This window comes from Pristiophorus japonicus, chromosome 8 (assembly GCF_044704955.1).
Source record: "Pristiophorus japonicus isolate sPriJap1 chromosome 8, sPriJap1.hap1, whole genome shotgun sequence".
NCBI lineage: Eukaryota > Metazoa > Chordata > Chondrichthyes > Pristiophoridae > Pristiophorus > Pristiophorus japonicus.
The window spans coordinates 26,756,889-26,774,818 of NC_091984.1; the positions used below are offsets into that span (position 1 = coordinate 26,756,889).

General features: G+C 45.9%; 1 protein-coding gene across 3 annotated transcripts in view; it reads right to left on the reverse strand.

Moving 5' to 3' along the window:
* evi5b (ecotropic viral integration site 5b) overlaps positions 1–17,930 on the reverse strand; it is a 208,930-nt gene that overhangs the window by 82,588 nt on the left and 108,412 nt on the right. For all 3 annotated transcript variants that reach the window (XM_070886010.1, XM_070886011.1, XM_070886012.1), the window contains exons 8-13: positions 17,464–17,553; positions 17,236–17,333; positions 16,811–16,871; positions 12,868–12,921; positions 9,900–9,932; positions 9,077–9,217 (exon numbers count right to left, since the gene is read on the reverse strand). In XM_070886010.1, coding sequence (XP_070742111.1) covers positions 9,077–9,217; positions 9,900–9,932; positions 12,868–12,921; positions 16,811–16,871; positions 17,236–17,333; positions 17,464–17,553 — 477 coding nt within the window. The remainder of the gene's footprint in view (positions 1–9,076; positions 9,218–9,899; positions 9,933–12,867; positions 12,922–16,810; positions 16,872–17,235; positions 17,334–17,463; positions 17,554–17,930) is intronic.

Below are 17,930 nucleotides of genomic sequence, written 5' to 3' on the forward strand. Positions count from 1 at the left end.
ATCCCCTATCATTATTGCTCTCCCACTCTTTTTTCTGCCCTCCTGTGCAGCAGAGCCAGCCACGGTGTCATGAACCTGGCTGCTGCTGCTCTCCCCTGATGAGTCATCCCCCTCAACAGTACCCAAAGCGGTGTATCTGTTTTGCAGGGGGATGACCTCAGGGGACCCCTGCACTACCTTCCTTGCACTGCTCTTCCTGTTGGTCTTCTATTCCCTGTCTGGCTGTGGACCCTTAACCTGCGGTAAGACCAACTCATTAAATGTGCTATTCACATCATTCTCAGCATCGTGCATGCTCCAGAGTGAATCCACCTTCAGCTCCAGTTCCGCAACGCGGTTCGTCAGGAGTTGGAGGCGGATACATTTCCCGCACACGTAGTCGTCAGGGGCACCAGAGACATCCCTGATTTCCCACATAGTACAGGAGGAGCATAACACGTGTCCGAGCTCTCCTGCCATGACTTAACCCCTAGATTAACTTAATTTGGCAACAACAATGCTAAAGCTTACTTACTGAAATAGAAAAGAAAAAGAAAAGCTACTTACCAATCACCAGCCAATCACTTACCCCCTTGACTGTGACGTCACCTTTCGATTTCTTCCTCCTACTTTTTTGCCTTCTCACCCCGCTGCAGCTGCACAAGCACACCTTTATAGGCCTCACTCACGCTGCTCCCACCTACTGCTGCCAGAGGAACCTTGAGGTCCTGGTGGCAGCCCTGCACATGGTGCTGGGGAAGGACAGAGGGAGACTAGACGCTGTCGTGAGCAGCGTTGTGCCGACTGAGCCCGTATGCTCTCCCTCATCCTGACTAGAACGTGCCCAGCCTCAGTATCTGTGTCCACTCCTCTATGATGAGTGGGGCAGGCCGTGTGTGAAGATGGGGGTCGAGACATTACAGGGGAAGTATTTGGTGGACACCGGAGCTTCAAGCACGTTGGTTCACTCAAAGGACCCAACCAACTCGCCCTGGTCTAACAAGGTCCCATTTACTTTAATGGGATTCACAGGGAGCGAGCAGGCAGGAGCGATGTCCAAACCCCTGAAAATACAGTTAGGGTCTCTCACCACCACGTGAGTGCGTGCGTTAATGAAATGGGAGTCATCGGGTCCGATTTTATGTTAGCACACAGGATCACGTTAACATGAGGAATCACTGCTTATGGGGGGGCAGTAGGATCAGACGAGGTGGTAGTTATTCCCGGGTACAAGGGTGACACAGGGGTAGTGTCTGCACCATGAAATCCAAGGGGAGTTACGACCGAGAACAGTTGGTCAGTAACGCCTCAGCCCAGTACCAGGCAGATGCGAGGAATAACCTTGCAGCATTTGCCATCATGATTGTGGACCGGTGACTGGAGTAGAGGTTAGGGTGGACGGGGACCCCATGTCATGGCCTCAGAAACAGTACAGTTTTCCCCCAGGAAGTGGAGGCAGACCTGGAAACAGCGCTGGGATCCTTAGTACAACAGGGAGTGTTGAGAACGATTGTCACGCACATGAACTCCCCACTCTAGCCGGTCAAGAAACCCGACCAGTCATGGAGGGCCACTATGGACAATCAGGTCCTCAACAGCAACATCCCAGCTTGCGCGCCCAGAGTCCCGGCTGTCGCCAACCTGATCGGAAATATCCTAGTTCACAGCGACCACATTCACAGTGCTAGATGTTTCTAACTGGTTCTGGTCGATGCTCCTCCGCTGGGAAGACCAGTATAAATTTGCCTTTACATATAAAGGCAACAGTATACTTGGACGTGACTTCCCCAGGGTTTTCACAACAGCCCCTCCATTTTCCTTCAGAGCAAACAACTTAAGATAGCCACAGCAGCTCATTCAGTATGTGGACGACATTCTCCTTTTCGCTTTGGATAGAAAGGAGCATGGGCTATGGCTGGACAAGCTGCTACAACTCTTAAGGGAGGTGGGTTTTAAAATTAACCCAAAAAAAAGCACAGGCTGGTCAGAAGGAGGTGAAATTCCTCGGGCTGACCGTCAGAGCGGGAGAGAGGGCCATTGATGAAGCCAGGCGTATGGTAGTACAATAACTCCCAGCCCCCAAAAACGTATCAGGGGTCAGGTCTTTCCTGGGACTCACTGGTTACTGTAGAGACTTTACTGAAGGCTATGCAGCCACGGCAGCCCCTATACTTCGGCTCTTCTGCAAGGGAGTCGAATGGGAGTGGGACCTCAATTGCCAGGAGGCATTCACTCACCTGAAAAGGGATTTTCAGACAGCACCTACGTTAGGTGCGATCGCACAATCTCTCATCGTAAGACAGCCCTCTCATCCCAAGAATCAATCTAGTGAACCTCTGTTGTACCGCCTCCAAGGCAAGTATATCCTTCCTTTGATAAGGAGACCTGAACTGTGCACAGTACTCCAGGTGTGGTCTCACCAAGGCCCTGTACAATTGTAGCAAGACTTCCTTACTTTTATACTCCAACCCCCTTGCAATAAAGGACAACAGACCATTTGTCTTTTGCTTGCTGTACTTGCATACTCGCTTTGTGTTTCTTGCACAAGGACATCCAAATCTCTCTGAACACTAACATTTAAAAGTTTCTCATCATTTAAAAAATATTCTGTTTCTATTTTTCCGACCAAAGTGAATAATCTCATGTTTCCCTACATTATACTCCATCTGCCACCTTCCTGCCCACTCACTAAGTCTATACCCCTTTGCAAACTCCTTTGTTCTATTCACAGCTTACTGTCCCATCTAGCTTTTTATTGTTGAATGGGCCTATACTCTTTGGAGTTTAGAAGAATGAGAGTTGATCTCATTGAAACATACAAGATTCTGAAGGGGATTGACAGGGTAGATGCTGAGAGGTTGTTTCCCCTGGCTGGAGCATCTAGAATTAAGGGGCACAGTCTCAGGAGAAGGGATAGCTCATTTAAGACAGAGAGAAGGAGGAATTTCTTCACTCAGAGGATTGTGCATCTGTGGAATTCTCTGCCACAAAGGGTTGTGGATGCTGAGTCTCTGAATATATTCAAGACTGAGATTGATAGGTTTTTGGAGTCTCGGGGAATCAAGGGATATGGAGATCAGACGGGAAAGTGAAGTTGAGGTCGACGATCAGCCATGATCTTATTGAATGGCAGAGCAGGTTCAAGGGGCCATAGGGCCAACTCCTGCTCCTATTTCTTTTGTTCTTATGATCTTCAGTGGTGGCCGGGCCATTGGAGGGAGCAGTGTGCAGTGGCCTGGCCCAGAAATCAGCGCAATCCCGGCCTGCAAGATCATCAGTAGGCCGGGGCCATTGGAGGGGGCAGCGTGCGGCGGCCCAGAAATCGGCGCGGTCCCGGCCTGCAAGACCATCAGCAGGCCGGGGCCATTGGAGGGAGCAGTGTGCAGTGGCCCGGCCCAGAAATCAGCGTAATCCCAGCCTGCAAGACCATCAGCAGGCCAGGGCCATTGGAGGGAGCAGCGTGCGGCGGTATACCACTGTAGGGAGCAGTGCGTGCTGCTACAGGAGGGCGACGGCTGCGAAGCCAGGCCGCTGATTGCAGTGCGGGCAGGCACAGCAGGAGGGGCGAAGGAGCGGCAAGAGTCCGTAGAGGGAAGTGACCGGGACCCAAGAGAGGCATGAATCTGGGGCCCAGAAGAGGCGAGGTCCCAGGGGCAGCACGGGCCAGCCCACATTGCGATGTGTGCGCGCTCGGACTGTGCAGCAGAGCTGGTCTCCAGTTAGTCTTGGGTAATCCTTGCCACTCTGTCAAGCCCGTGTGGTGGCTGGTGTGCAACGGCCACAAGTTAAAAAAAATCAAACACAGGCATCTTCCACCCTTCACGATGTAGTTCTGGATCTGGACTATTATGCCCTTCATTGAAATACCTGTGAACTTATCCCTTTTTGGCGTGGAAGCAAGTCATCCTCGCTTCGAGGGATGCCTATTATGATGATAGGTGCGATTAATCAGGGGAAAGAGAGTTCTCCCTGGAGGTAGCGGCCAGTGGGGACAGCTTGAGCACGGTGTTGCTCCAGGAGCGACACAGCAGGCTGAGACCCGTGGTCTGCTCCTCCAGGGTTCTTACGGATGTCGAACAGGGATATTCCAACTGAGAGAGGCATTTGCTAGCCACGCATTGGGCCATAAAGCGCTCCTAGCTCTTTACGGGTTCATCCCCGCAGACACTCCGAACCCATCCCTCGCCCACACAAATGCTGCAGGACGGCAGGATTAAGGATGGGACAAGTGAGCAGTGCCCGCATTGCTTGCTGAACCCTGCTGCTCTCACAGACAAATCTGAGTGTGCAGGGGTTGACCGAACCGAAGTTAGCAGCTAATGTGATCTACCCAGGGACAGCCCATATGTGCATAGTGGAAGGGGTATGGGATGTGGAGGAGGGACTCCGGGCCGGGATACACCCGATGGGCCGGGATATCTATGTGGATGGGTCCAGCACCGTGTCCAACGGGGAGCGTCTCACTGGGTGTGGGATCTATGACCCAACTGCTAAGGTTGAGAAGGCCATAAAGCTCCCCAACACCATGAGTGTTCAGCACACTGAACTGGCAGCAGTGCCCTATGTGGTGATCCATCCCGACGAGTTCCCTACTCCATACACCATTTGCTCAGATTCGATGTTCACGTGCAACTCCTGCACGGAATATTTGGCAATCTGGGCAAGGCGAGGTTTTAAGTCCGCCGATGGGAGACCCCTGGCCACAGCGTGGTTGCTGCACAAGATTTTAGAGGCCACTGGCATATGAGGGGATGACGATATCCCCAAGTGAAAAAGCTCACTCCAAAACAGAGCCAAGAGGGGAAGGGAACCAAAAGGCTGACGAGCTAGCCAAAAGGGGAGCTAGGGAGGGCATTTTATGGGATTCCAGGTAGAGCAGGTCCAATAGTGGCGATCCGGAACAGGGGAGGCATGCAGGGGGTAGCTCTAGCCCCGGATCTCAAACAGGCACAGGCCCAGGATCCCGTTCTTAAAGCCGTCGTACTAGGCAGGGAGAAAGGGGAAAACGTAGAGGGTCCCTTCGGTGCTGCAGACATTTGTGTCCGGGACGGAATGCTGTTCAAGGGGGACCGGTGGGTGGTCCCAGCACAGCACTGAGAGGAATTCCTCTAGCTGGCCCACGGGGGCCCAGGGGCGGGACACCCGGGGCCAGAAACGACTTGGCAGAGAGTAGAGGAGGGCAGGGTGGTGGCCACAGCTGAGGGAGGATATTCGGGACGTCTGTGCACATTGTCTGGTGTGCGCAGCAAACAATCCCGACCCCCAGCGCAGGAAGGCTCCCCTGGGACACACCAGCAGGGGCTGGGGCAACCGTTTCAGATCGATTTCATCAGGCCCCTACCCATCACTAAATCAGGTAATAAATACTGTTTAGTCTTGGTGGACGTCTTCTCAAAGTGGGTTGAAGCCTTTCCTTGTCGAGCAGCCACAACCTTGGCCACTGCTCGGATCCTGGTAAAGGAGGTATTCTACAGGTGGAGGTATTCCCCAGGTAGGGGAGTCCAACCAGGGAAGCCACTTTACGGGTCAAGTGATGCAAACCACCCTCGAACTCCTGGGGATAGAGGGGAAATGGCATGTGGCTCACAACCCCCAGTCATCAGGGATAGTGGAGCACATGAACCGGACGCTGAAGGAACGGTTGAGGAAGGTGGGCCAGTTCACAAAAATCTGGGACGAGGTTCTGCCTCTAATTCTCTGGGGGTCCGGGCCAGCCCCTCCAGGAGCACAGGGTACAACTCCTTATGAGCTGATGACCGGGAGAACCATGCACACGCCAACCCATGTGTTGGCGCCGGTCCTCACTGAGACACGCTCCGGGAGGTAGACTGGGATAAGTTTGTACAGCAGCTTTGTACAGTACTTTAAAACAAGTTCACATGCAGGCAGCACCAACAGAATCAACTGTTGCTAGAGCCATGGCGCATGCATGAATGGGAAGTGGGGGACCAGGTAATGGCCCGTAATTACGGCAGAGTGGGGGTGTTTGAGCCACTGTACATGGGGCCATACAACATCGCTGACAAGGTGAGCCCCCATGGTTTATGAAGTGAAGCTCCCCAGACACATTAAATGGTTCCACATCAACCAGTGCAAGTTGGTCAAGCCCGATGGAAGGATCAGGGTTAAAAGGCACCATCATGAGCCTGCTGGAGGTGAGTCTCCCTCCCCTGATATGGGACAACCCGGGAGACGGGGCGGTAAGGAGGAGCAGTTGGATCCCACGGCCGAGGGTGCCATGGTCGCCTCCCTACTCGCCCACCGCGAGCCGCAAGAGGCCCCGGGTGTAGAGTCATGGGGCTCTCGAGTCCTGCAGCCACCGGGCCCACGGTGTATATAGTTTGTTTTACCTTTCGTTTCATTGTCGATCTGTGTCTGCCCTGCTACTTGTGTATAACTTGATGGCATTGTGGAGGAGAAAACCCTCTCACAGAACAGATTTTTGATTGTGTTTTATATTATAGAAAAGTAAGGAAGTCCAAAATCACCAAGAGAATGCCAGGAACGTTCGCTGTGGTCCTGTTCTTGATCGACAACCAACCCAGAGTTTGAAGCGTCTCGTGCCTGTTTCCGCGGGATATGTGTAAATAACTATAGGTATTTCGTCGGGAGAATGTACATACGTATTTTCTGTTTATAAGGGCACTGAAAACCTGGCTGCTGACAGTTGATTAAAATTTCGGCCATGGTGGCAAGTGGCCTGGTTTTAAAGGAACGTTCGTAATACTCTTTGTAAAGTGTGTTGTAAATGTTATGTGCTGTAACCGCAGTGGGGACTAGGTAACTTCGGTTTGGTAGGGGTATCACGAGGCATTCTCCTCGGAAGGATAAGGAAAAATATATGGATTATATTTTCAGAGGAGGATGGTGTTAATAGCAAAGGGGGGGGTGTAAGTCGACAAAGTCAACACTGGATTGTTTTTATATCCCTGTTGGCTGTACACCCTGAAAAGGACTTTTGAAATACTGTGACCCAAGATGGCTGGTCTGGATTAGGAAGAAACATGTTGCTGGGAGAAACATGTGGGGACGGATCTCTCCCACAGACACTGGTGAGAGAAGCTGGGTCTGTTCAAATGTTTGAACACTTGCCTGCCAGTAGCCAGTGACGTCTGAGCTGGGTGCTCTTAGGAAGACCAAGGGGCTCATTGTGTGTGTAGCCAGGATATCTCGGGAAAAGAGCAAGGTGCTAGGACAAGACCGACACCTGCATTGTCTCCACAAGGGTCCAGCAACAGGACTGATCGGCCATTTAACGCTCACTCGGGAAGCCTTCAGACATCGATCGGCTGGTTTTGTTCAGACCCCAGCACATCTCAGATAGCGCGAAAAAGGACCTGAAGAAGCCAGAAAGGTTCCCCAAGGCAATAGAACCATCCAAACCCAGCCAGAATTGTGCGTTACAGGAGTATAAATGTTGGGCGTTTTGGAAGCTCGATCTTAGTTCTCTCGCATCCTACATGCAGGCACGTTTGCCCACCCCTCGAGGACAAGGTCTCCAACCCAACAGACTTCAACCTGGATCTCGCATGCTTCAGCCAAGCACGGGGCTGTGAGGTCGAACTGCTGAGGAAGGACCAGCAAGCAAGGAAGGGTGGATTGAGTGAGAACTCAATAGTTGCACGCTCACCAACCGATCCACGAAAGTGCATGAGGGGGTGTCAGTGTGCCCTAACCAAACCAGAGCAGGGGGGGGGGGTCTAGAGTTAGGTGGGTCCTGGGAGGGTTTAGCCCATGGGAAGGGTTGGTCTCTTGTAAGGCTAACAAGGGAAGTGCACTGTTTTACTGGGTATTACTGCACTGTGTGGTTCCACTTCAAAAGCATCTGGTGAGTGGAGCGAAGGTGTTGATCTGTTGTAATAAACATTGTGTGATTTTGAACTTAAAACGTTGGTCCGTGTCTCACTATAAGACAATCCGTTTAATTCTTTTCGCCCAAACACAAGGACAGGGTTAGTGTACTTGCTATAAGCGGGTGTTAAATCATAAACAGCAGATTGGATAACTGTGAGAGACCTATTGTCACTGGTCTCTGTGAAAAACCAACCCATAGAACAGCAAGCAAGGCAGGGCCCATTTGGCACCGGTCACTGCCAAGTAAAGCCCTTACGTATTTGGACCCTAAGGCGAGGCCTTTGGGAACTTTGGAAAATCACCGTAGACTGACCATTTACAACACTGGACCAATACCTAGCTCTGTCAAGCCCGTGTGGTGGCTGGTGTACAACGGTCACCACTCATTAAAAAGATCCACGCAAAGGTATCTTCCACCCTTTAAGATGTAATTCATTGTAACACCTGAGAGCCCAGCTTTTTTTGGTGTGAAGAGCGTTATCATCACGAGGGACCGCCTATACTATAACTCATCAACTGTTATTTCATGTGCAGGAGTTGAGTGCAGTAAATTATCAGCATGTACTCTCACCCAGGTAGCAACAGTTGTAATGCACTGTAATTCTTTTGCAAAATGATGCTCCTTTACTCAAGTTCACTCGACTGTTACATCATTTTAACTTTTGCATTTTTTATTTTGTTCCATTAGTAAAACTCCTGCCTTTAAATACATTAACATATGTTCTTGTATTGAATTACAATTAGACACATTTAAGATTATGAGAAATATACATTACAAGAAGTGTCAGTCAGCAATTCAATCCCACATTCAAATAACTTATTCAGTTATTCAAGGCTGAACGTTTAATAATGTCCCTATAGCCTTTGGCTACCTACTTAGGAGCTTACCGACAATGTTTAATAGCTGGCAAAAAATGTGAGAACTCAGTAATTTCTAATTATAACTTGCATCTGTTTATGTCATAATGATCCAGGTCTAATATAGACAACTGGTATATAAATTATGGGTTTTGTGCTAAGCTACAAAAAGTGAGAAAACCTGGAAGAACACAGTACAGAATTGGCAACAAATACCTGAGGAAGAAAAGCATAAAGTAAAGCGTAAAGTAAAGCATTATGTTCCATTACGAAATAAACATAAAAATAACTTCAGAGTTGAAAATGAGACAAAATGGCATGAACAATAAGGTGCAAACTAAGCAAATGAAGTACAGGAAATAGATGATGCTGCCAACCTCCTTACCCGTTGCTCTTGGAGCTCCCTGGTGACATTCTGAGCTTTCTCCAGCTTAGCACTAGCCTCATCACTCTGCTGTTTAATGGTGGCCAGCTCCCGTTTAATGAGGTAGTTTTCCTCTGCCTCTTGTGCCCTTGTCACTTGTCCCTTCGGACACAATTGTGCAGGGAATAAGGTTTGGTGTAGGGGAGTAGTGAAAAATATTCTAATTTACATTGGTAGATTAGTAATGCATCCCAAAGGACAAACATTAGATTTTATTTGAAGATATTTACCCAATGATACTATTTAGCAATGTAAAGCACTTACCAAATTTTCTACATGCAATTCTGCTAAATACACATGTAGTAAGAATTAATGGCCTTGATTGAATTAGAAAACTTAGAGTTAGTGAGGAGTTGTACATGCATTAAAATTACAAACACTCCTTCATTTTTTTTTATATATATAATTTTTAACATTTATGAATGTGCATCTGGAATGGTCATCTGTAAAAAAACTGACTTACTGAATAGGATTACTAAAAATATATCTTATTGTTTATATGTAAAATGGTCTTAATTTCAACTGGGCATTTATTCCATTAAATTTACACTTCTTTCCCTTAATTATTAATGACCTCAAGCATTACTGAAATGCAAAGAAATTGTGTAATTCAATTACGACTACTTTTTTAAAAGTAACCATTTTCCAGAAACACACAAGTCATCACTTCAAATTTTGTGCCAAATAGGAAGAAACTGTAAACAGAAGTATAAGACAACCGTCTCTCTCAAGGGATGCAGTATTTATCCATTTTACAAGACATGGATAGGATGAGGAACTGTACCTGGATCAATCTATCTGCCAAAGAAGCACTTTCCTACAAAGGAAAAATCCAGACAGATATAAGAGAAAGACTAAGAAAACAATGAACATAAAAGAAGTAGTGATAAAATAAGCTGTAAAACCTGATAAAAGAGAAGTTGTATGAAAATTCTGGAAGGTGTCGGGCCCTGTTCAAATCACTCCTCCTTTAAATAGTCCAAATCATTTCCTTTTTGACACGACAATAGTTCAAATTATTTCCTTTTTGTATTTAAATATTACACGTGCTGAAAGGAGGTGGAGTGAACAAAAGCTTGCATGACATGTTCTACAGCAAGATTTAGCAAAGCACAGATGTTTGACCAGCATTAAAGAACTGAAATTTGCAAAGCAAAATGCTAGTTATTGTCGTTAACATGTTATGCACAGGGGCGAGTTGTACTTTGTACCACTAGATTCATAATTAATGAGAAGCCATGCTATTGTTATAAGCTATTATTTCAACTTTATACTTCAGAAAAACATAGAACAGGTGCTATGAAACTTTTGATCAACCAAAGTTTGCCATAACAACTATTTTTACTATCTTCTACATAGAGCTTACATTGTTCCAATTAACTTTGAAACTACTGCACATTAGTACTCACAATTTTAGTGCTCCATTTTCCAATGCAGCTTATAAAACTAACCAAAGCAAAGAAGCATTCAGCAGGTCATACCCATCATGCCGCTACTTAGAGAAATGTATATTTTCACTTGAGTTATAAATAACCACCACTTAAATTCTACCGTAAGATACAAACTAATCAGAATTTCTACAATACTGTATTTCAATGCATTTATCTCCTGGGCTATAGACTGCTCATTTATAACCCACTACATTACGCAAATCATCTCATTACAAATCAGCTACCATAGTTTAACAGCATGGCTCACAGAATAGATCACTAAAGCAAGGTACACATGAACACAGTGTAATATTTTGGATAATTGCACAAAGTTAGAGAAAATTAAACAGAAAATTGAAAGATGGGTTAGTCTGCAAAACTGGGCAAAATTTGCTGTGCAGAATATGACTTGCATCTACTTTGATGGAACTTAGTTTTACATGCATAATCATGTTTTACCAACAACTAAGAGAAGCAAACAATAGTGAAAGGCAATCATAAGTCAATTAGAAGTGCTAACATTTCAGCCATAAAGAATGATTAACAAGCCATACTTTAAATAGCTCATCAGTTGAAATAAAACAAATGTTACTGGTAAATAACAAAAGTACACTCGGTTACCTAATACAGGTGAGCTGAGACGGAAGTTAATTAAAAAAAATAAAAGTTCTCATTTACTTGAGCAGCATTGTATTTTAGGATAATGCTCTGCAGAATTACAAAAAGCAACGTTTTTATTCATTTACTATTTGAGTTAGTTGGCACGCACTAAAACGTACAAAATTGAGGCACGTACAAATCAGTGTACAGGTATAAGCGAATGCACCAAATGACTGAAAATATATTTGTAAGTCAAAGTCTCTATTTTCAATATCCAATGCTGACAGAACAGCTCAGCAAATCACGAGATTAAGCAAATGTGTACGTTGTACAAACTCATTAAATAACCTTAGCTAAAGATCAAATAAATGAACCCTTGTTAAAGAAATAAATAGTTAACAAGTTTAGCTATTAAATGCACAGTATTAACACATTTGATTAGTACTGAAAGCTGAGTTAAGACAATATTTAACCATATATACACCATGCAGGAAATTAGGCAAATGTCTCTCATGTTTAATCTACTCTAAATTTGAAGTTCCTTAATTCGAATTATCTGTTAATTCGATTTAAAATTGAGCAAAAAATGTTTTCCATGCTGTTTTACTAAAACGGCTTCACACAAATTAATGAATAATTCTATTTTTCTTTTTAGCAAAATATGACCTTGAATGACCAGGAGACTCTAATCCAATCTAATATCAATAACTGATACAAGTCAAAAAACACTGATCAGTGTAAAGACTGCAGACTATAGCAGAGTGCTCCCACGTGCAATTTTAACATGAACTGAGTGAGATTACAATATTGGCAGGCCACATACAAGGGGAAAGAGGGTAGAAACAGTCAGGGCATGGCAAAGTCCTGGGAAATGTTGCCCACCTGCCCTCTCATTTATGGAATTGCAAATAGCATGGGAGGATTCAAAAATGCCTTAAAAGATGGCATTGGAATGGTAGTTCTGGAACGCTGCAAGTCAGAATACACAGTGTCAGGAGGTGAGTCTGCGCCCACAATTTACTGTTGAGGGTTCGGGAGGATTGTTGGGGGGTAGCAACGGTTTGCAGAAAAGTTGCATGTCACCCCAGCTTCTCTAATGCATCTTTTAAACAGCCTATTACACAGCAGCATCAAGCAAGTCATCTGGCAATTAACTCAGATGAAGGAGGGAAAAATGGATAGCAGGGGAAAACCTTCAACCCGACCACTCATTTTTCTAGTACTATGCTGCGGTCCTTGGCTTCTTTTTTTCTTCAAACAGGCAAGCAGCAAGAAGTGGAGTCTCCTATCAGCCTCAGAAAAATCTTCAGACTTAAACCTCAATTCTCAAACCTGGAATCTGCAATGACAAACAGGCCAGCATACTGAAATGGCCAGAAAAATCATCCTTTTTGCTTCTCAGAATGAAAATGCACTATTGGCATGACACCCAAGTCCTGAAAAACCCCACCCCAACTACTTATTTCAAAAGAGTACCCAGATTGTACCCATCATGCATTTATTAAATCCATTATGTGACGCATTCCTTTTTGCCAAGTATTAATGAGTAGTTGAGCCAAGCACAGTTAGTAAATAAGCCAGGCTATTTTGTTTGCTTCAAACCATTTTTGATCAGATAAGCAGCTGAAACACCTTAGAATTTTTAATACATGAACAAATAATTTAGTTTTTAAATTGAAATCTTACTTTGGATCCTTTATAAATCAATTTAATAGCACTCACCTTTTCCAATGTTTCAATGCGCTGTTTCAGCAATCTATTTTCTGTGCGTAACCTCTAAAAACGGGAAGAAATACATCACATTTTTTTTTTATAAATACTGTTGAATTGAAAAGCTCTAAATAATGCTACACTCCAGACAGCACAAATCTAGATTTTGCTTGCAGGGTTCTTTATTTTTTGTTTAAACAAACTGCCGCAGCTATTGCATTCTGTAAACAAGGCTTACAGAAAAAACAAAGGTAGTGCAGTTGGAATTTCAGCAGCATCAATATCTTGCGCAAAGGAAGAGAAAATTAGCTGAACTTCCTGCTTCTCCGCAATATTCCCCACCCGCAACAGTCAAATAGCCTGCTCTCCGACTTTCACATTTTGCCCCCACCAACCTTTCAGTGGATCTGGGACAGGAGGAGGTGGAAAGTAACTTGGGGACAAAGTTTGCTGCAATTTCACCGTCCCTTGATTTTATGCTGGCCCATCCTGTCAGGGCATCATCCACATATAGGCATGCATAAAGTAAATATATTCAAATGAAAGAAACATGGCCTCTGCCATGTTTCCTGCCACTTTCACTCTCGGTACGCGAAACCAATCAAGGTGGAGGGGAGGGATCAGGACACAAAGCCGAGGCCTCGGTGTCTGGGTTAACACATGAATTATTGCCACTTGGCCAATGTTTCAGAGTGAAATCAGCATCCATGTTACTGTGCCACATCAGAGAATCAATGACTTCAAGAGAAGTAGAGAGCTAAAAAAAAATTACTGAAGATAATAAAACAGAGGCGGAAAGAAACAATGAATGGAAAAAGGACTAAAAATTCAGACTGAAGAAATACTAGATTGTGGGAGCAGCAGTCAATGTATGAACAGTGTTAATAATGTAGTTAGTACTGCACAATCACACAATAGTGAAATATTTCCTCAATGCGCAACATATGTCTGGATGGATAGAAAAGTTGCAGAGACAGAATTCTACCGTGCATGCCTTGGGATGTTTCTCGACGTTAAAGGTACGACATAAAGTGTGTTCGTGATGAGGAGTTCATGTTCTAGACATTTTGTCAGGAGTAGGGTACTGCTGGAGTTGGCTTTCCCTACTCACTCTCTGCCAATCACGCCGCCCCAGAGGGCTGTGTCTTTGCCAACCCTGGCATTAAAATCATCCAGGAGGATCAATTTGTCGCCCGTGGGGATGCGGGACAAGGATGCCCGTCTTTCGCCTCATCCGTTGCATCGAGTGTAGGGGCGTACGCACTGATGACTATCTAGAACATGAACTCATCACAAACACTCTGTTCCGCCAGAAGGACAAATACAAGGCATCGTGGCAACACCCTCGCTCCAAACACTGGCACCTGCTTGACTATGTCATCGTCCGAGCCAGGGATCGCACAAGGATGTGCGCATCACCCGTGCCATGACAGGAGCGGACGACTGCTGGACGGACCACCACCTAATCCGATCCATCATCGACATTAACACTGCCCCAAAGCAGAGGGGACAGCAGAAGAAGTTCTGCAAAAAAAAGTTAATGCCGGGGCACTGAGAGACCCAGCTAAGAGAGCCCTACACAGCTAGCGCCTCACAGCCAATCTGGCGTGCTTTAATGACCCGGAGATGCTGAATGCCCATAGCGCTTGGTCTGCCCGCCAGGCCTCTATAACCAGTGCCTGTGAAGAGACACTTGGTCACTCAACCAGGAAACATCAGGACTGGTTTGATGAAAATGACCAGGAGATCGAAGAACTAATAGATCGCAAGCGCAAAGCATTTCTGAGCCTCAAGCAACAACCCAACTCGGGAGCTGCAAAACAACATTATAGATGGCTCAAGGCTCAGGTCCAACAAAAAACCTGGGAGCTAAAGAACAGGTGGTGGATGGAAAAAGCACAGGAGATACAACAACTGGCCGACAGCCACGACATGCAAGGATTCTTCGCTGCAGTCAAGGTCCAAACTCCCAAGGCCCCACCCCACTCCTGGCCAAAAACAGGGAAACAATCATCAAGGTCACTGAGGCTGTCAGGGCCCGATGGAGGGAGCACTTTGAAGATCTCTTCAATCGAGACTTTGCCTTTGACTCAAGTGTTCTCAACTCCATCCTGCAGCATGCGACCCGCCACCACCTCAGTGAAACTCCCAAGTTGCACGAGGTAGGCAAAGCCATAAAACAGCTCAAGAATAACAAGGCTACGAGTGCGGATGGAATCCCTGCTGAGGCGCTAAAGTATGGCGGAGAGGCGCTGTTGGCGTGGATACATGACCTCATCTCTCTCATCTGGAGGGAGGAGAACATGCTGGGAGATCTCAGAGACGCAGTGATTGTGACCATTTTTTTTAAAAAGGGGACAAGTCCGACAGCGGCAACTACAGGGGAATCTCCCTGCCATCAGCCACTGGGAAGGTTGTCACTAGCGTTCTCCCCAATCGTCTTCTCCCTGTGGCCGAGGAGCTCTTCCCGGAATCACATTGCGGATTTCATCCCCGACGGGGCACAACAGACATGATCTTTACAGCGCGTCAGTTGCAGGAAAAATGGCCTTTTTCGATCTTACAAAGGCCTTTGACACTGTCAACCGTGAGGGTCGATGGAGGGCCTCCTCCGTTTCGGATGCCCCCAAAAGTTTGTCAACATCCTTTGCCTGCTTCACGATGACATGCAGGCCGTGATCCTTACCAACGGATCCATTACAGACCCAATCCACATCCGGACCGGGGTCAAACAGGGCTACGTCATCGCTCCAACCCTCTTCTCAATCTTCCTCACCGTCATGCTCCACCTCACAATCAATAAGCTCCCCGCTGGAGTGGAACTGAACTACAGAACCAGTGGGATGCTGTTTAACCTACGCCACCTCCAGGCCAGGTCCAAGATCACCCCAACCTCTGTCGTTGAGCTGCAGTATGCGGACGACGCCTGCATCTGCGCACATTCAGAGGTTGAACTCCAGGATATAGTCAATGTATTCACTGAGGCATATGAAAGCATGGGCCTTACCCTTAACATCCGTAAGACAAAGGTCCTCCTTTGTCATTGCTGCTCAGAACTGCCCTCCAATCATTTAGATCCACGGCATGGCCCTGGACAACATGGACCATTTCCCATATCCCGGGAGCCTCTTATCAACAAAGGCAGACATTGATGCGGAGATTCAACATCGCCTCCAGTGCGCCAGTGCAGCCTTCGGCCGTCTGAGGAAAAGTGTGTTTGAAGACCAGGCCCTCAAATCTACCACCAAGCTCATGGTCTACATACCCACCCTCCTGTATGGATCTGAGGCATGGACGGTATACAGAAGGCACCTCAAGTCGCTGTACATATATCACCAACGATGTCTCCGCAAGATCCTGCAAATCCCCTGGGAGGACAGGTGCACTAACATCAGTGTCCTCGTCCAGGCTAACAGCCCCAGTATTGAAGCACTGATCACACTTGATCAGCTTCACTGGGCAGGCCATAGTTCGCAGGCCAGATACGAGATCCCTAAGCAAATGCTTTATGCGGAGCTCCTTCATGGTAAACGAGCCAAAGGAGGACAGCGGAAACATTATAAAGGACACCCTCAAAGCCTCCCTAGTAAAGTGCAACATCACCACTGGCACCTGCGAGACCCTGGTCGAAGACCGCCCGAGGTGGAGAAAGTACATCCGGGAGGGCGTTGAGCTCTTCGAGTCCCAACGCAAAGAGCATGAAGAGGCCAAGTGCAGGCAGCGGAAGGAGCGCACGGCAAACCAGTCCCATCCACCCCTTCCCTCGACGAATGTCTGTCCCACCTGTGGCTCTCGTATCGGACTGTTCAGCCATCAAAGAACTCACTTTGGGAGTGGAAGCAAGTCTTCCTCGATTCCGAGGGACTGCCTATGATATATAAAGCATAATTTGTTGCTCTTGCATGCAAATTTTACCGGCATTATAACCACTGAATGAAAGTAATTCATCACTTACCTTAATTTCTACTTGTTCTTCCATCTCTTTATTTTTGATTGTAGTGTATTCTTTTTCCAACCTGACAATAAGTATATTCATATTCGTATGTGCTATAATGTACACCATACAAGACATCAAGACAAAAACCACACTATTCTGATAATATTGAAATTCCACAAATATTGCAGTATTCCAAAGCCAATAAAAGACAGATGGCCAATTCAATGGTAGTTCACATAACTACAGATTTTCCAATGCTCAAGCCTGACTAATTATCTGGTTTTGTACTTCTGTTCTCTTTATCCACTTAAAGGAAAGTCAGAATATGCATGCACAATGATAGTTTTGAATGACTGTCAAAGTTGTAATGACAGGATTATTCGAGGAAGTCAGCTTCAATATTCCGTATATTTAAGCAAAATGGAGCTGTATCCTATACCTACTTTTTCATCTTCTTTGCGTTGTATTTAATTTGATAAGCCGCTTGGATCAACTTGTCAGGACCACTGTCAAACTGATGTGGAATGACCTTTTGAAAATGCTGGTGGAAAAGTTACACAGATCTAGTTAATGCTGTGGAATATATTTTTTTTTAACAATACAAACTACAAAAATGATCAAAGTCACTTTTTTTTTAAAAAGCGGAAACAGTAAGTTAATTTACTTCTTACCTGTAACATTCCCTCCATATCAAGCTGCATCAATTCTGCCTGATTGGCCTGTAATATAGCTATCCCAACACGAAAAACAAGCTCTAAACCCTAGTAAAATACAAAAACACTGAGTGAAATTGGAACAAGGAGGATTACTAAAATATTTTCCTTCTCCTATTCCAGTCCTAACAAAAAAAAATCTCTTGGCACATTTCTGTAGCAACTGGTAGTGAACAAGAGTATGGTTTTAAATAAACACAGAAAATGCTGGACATCTCAGTGGGTCAGGCATCATTGACCCGAAACATTAACTGTTTCTCTCTCCACAGATGCTACCCGACTCGCTGAGGTTTCCAGAATTTTCTGTTTTTATTTCAGATTCCAGCAACTGCAGTATTTTGCTTTTGTAAGAGTATGGTTTTACTGTTTCACTGTAACAAACTGAAGCAGATATAATTTACTGCTCGTGAACTAGATCTTATTAA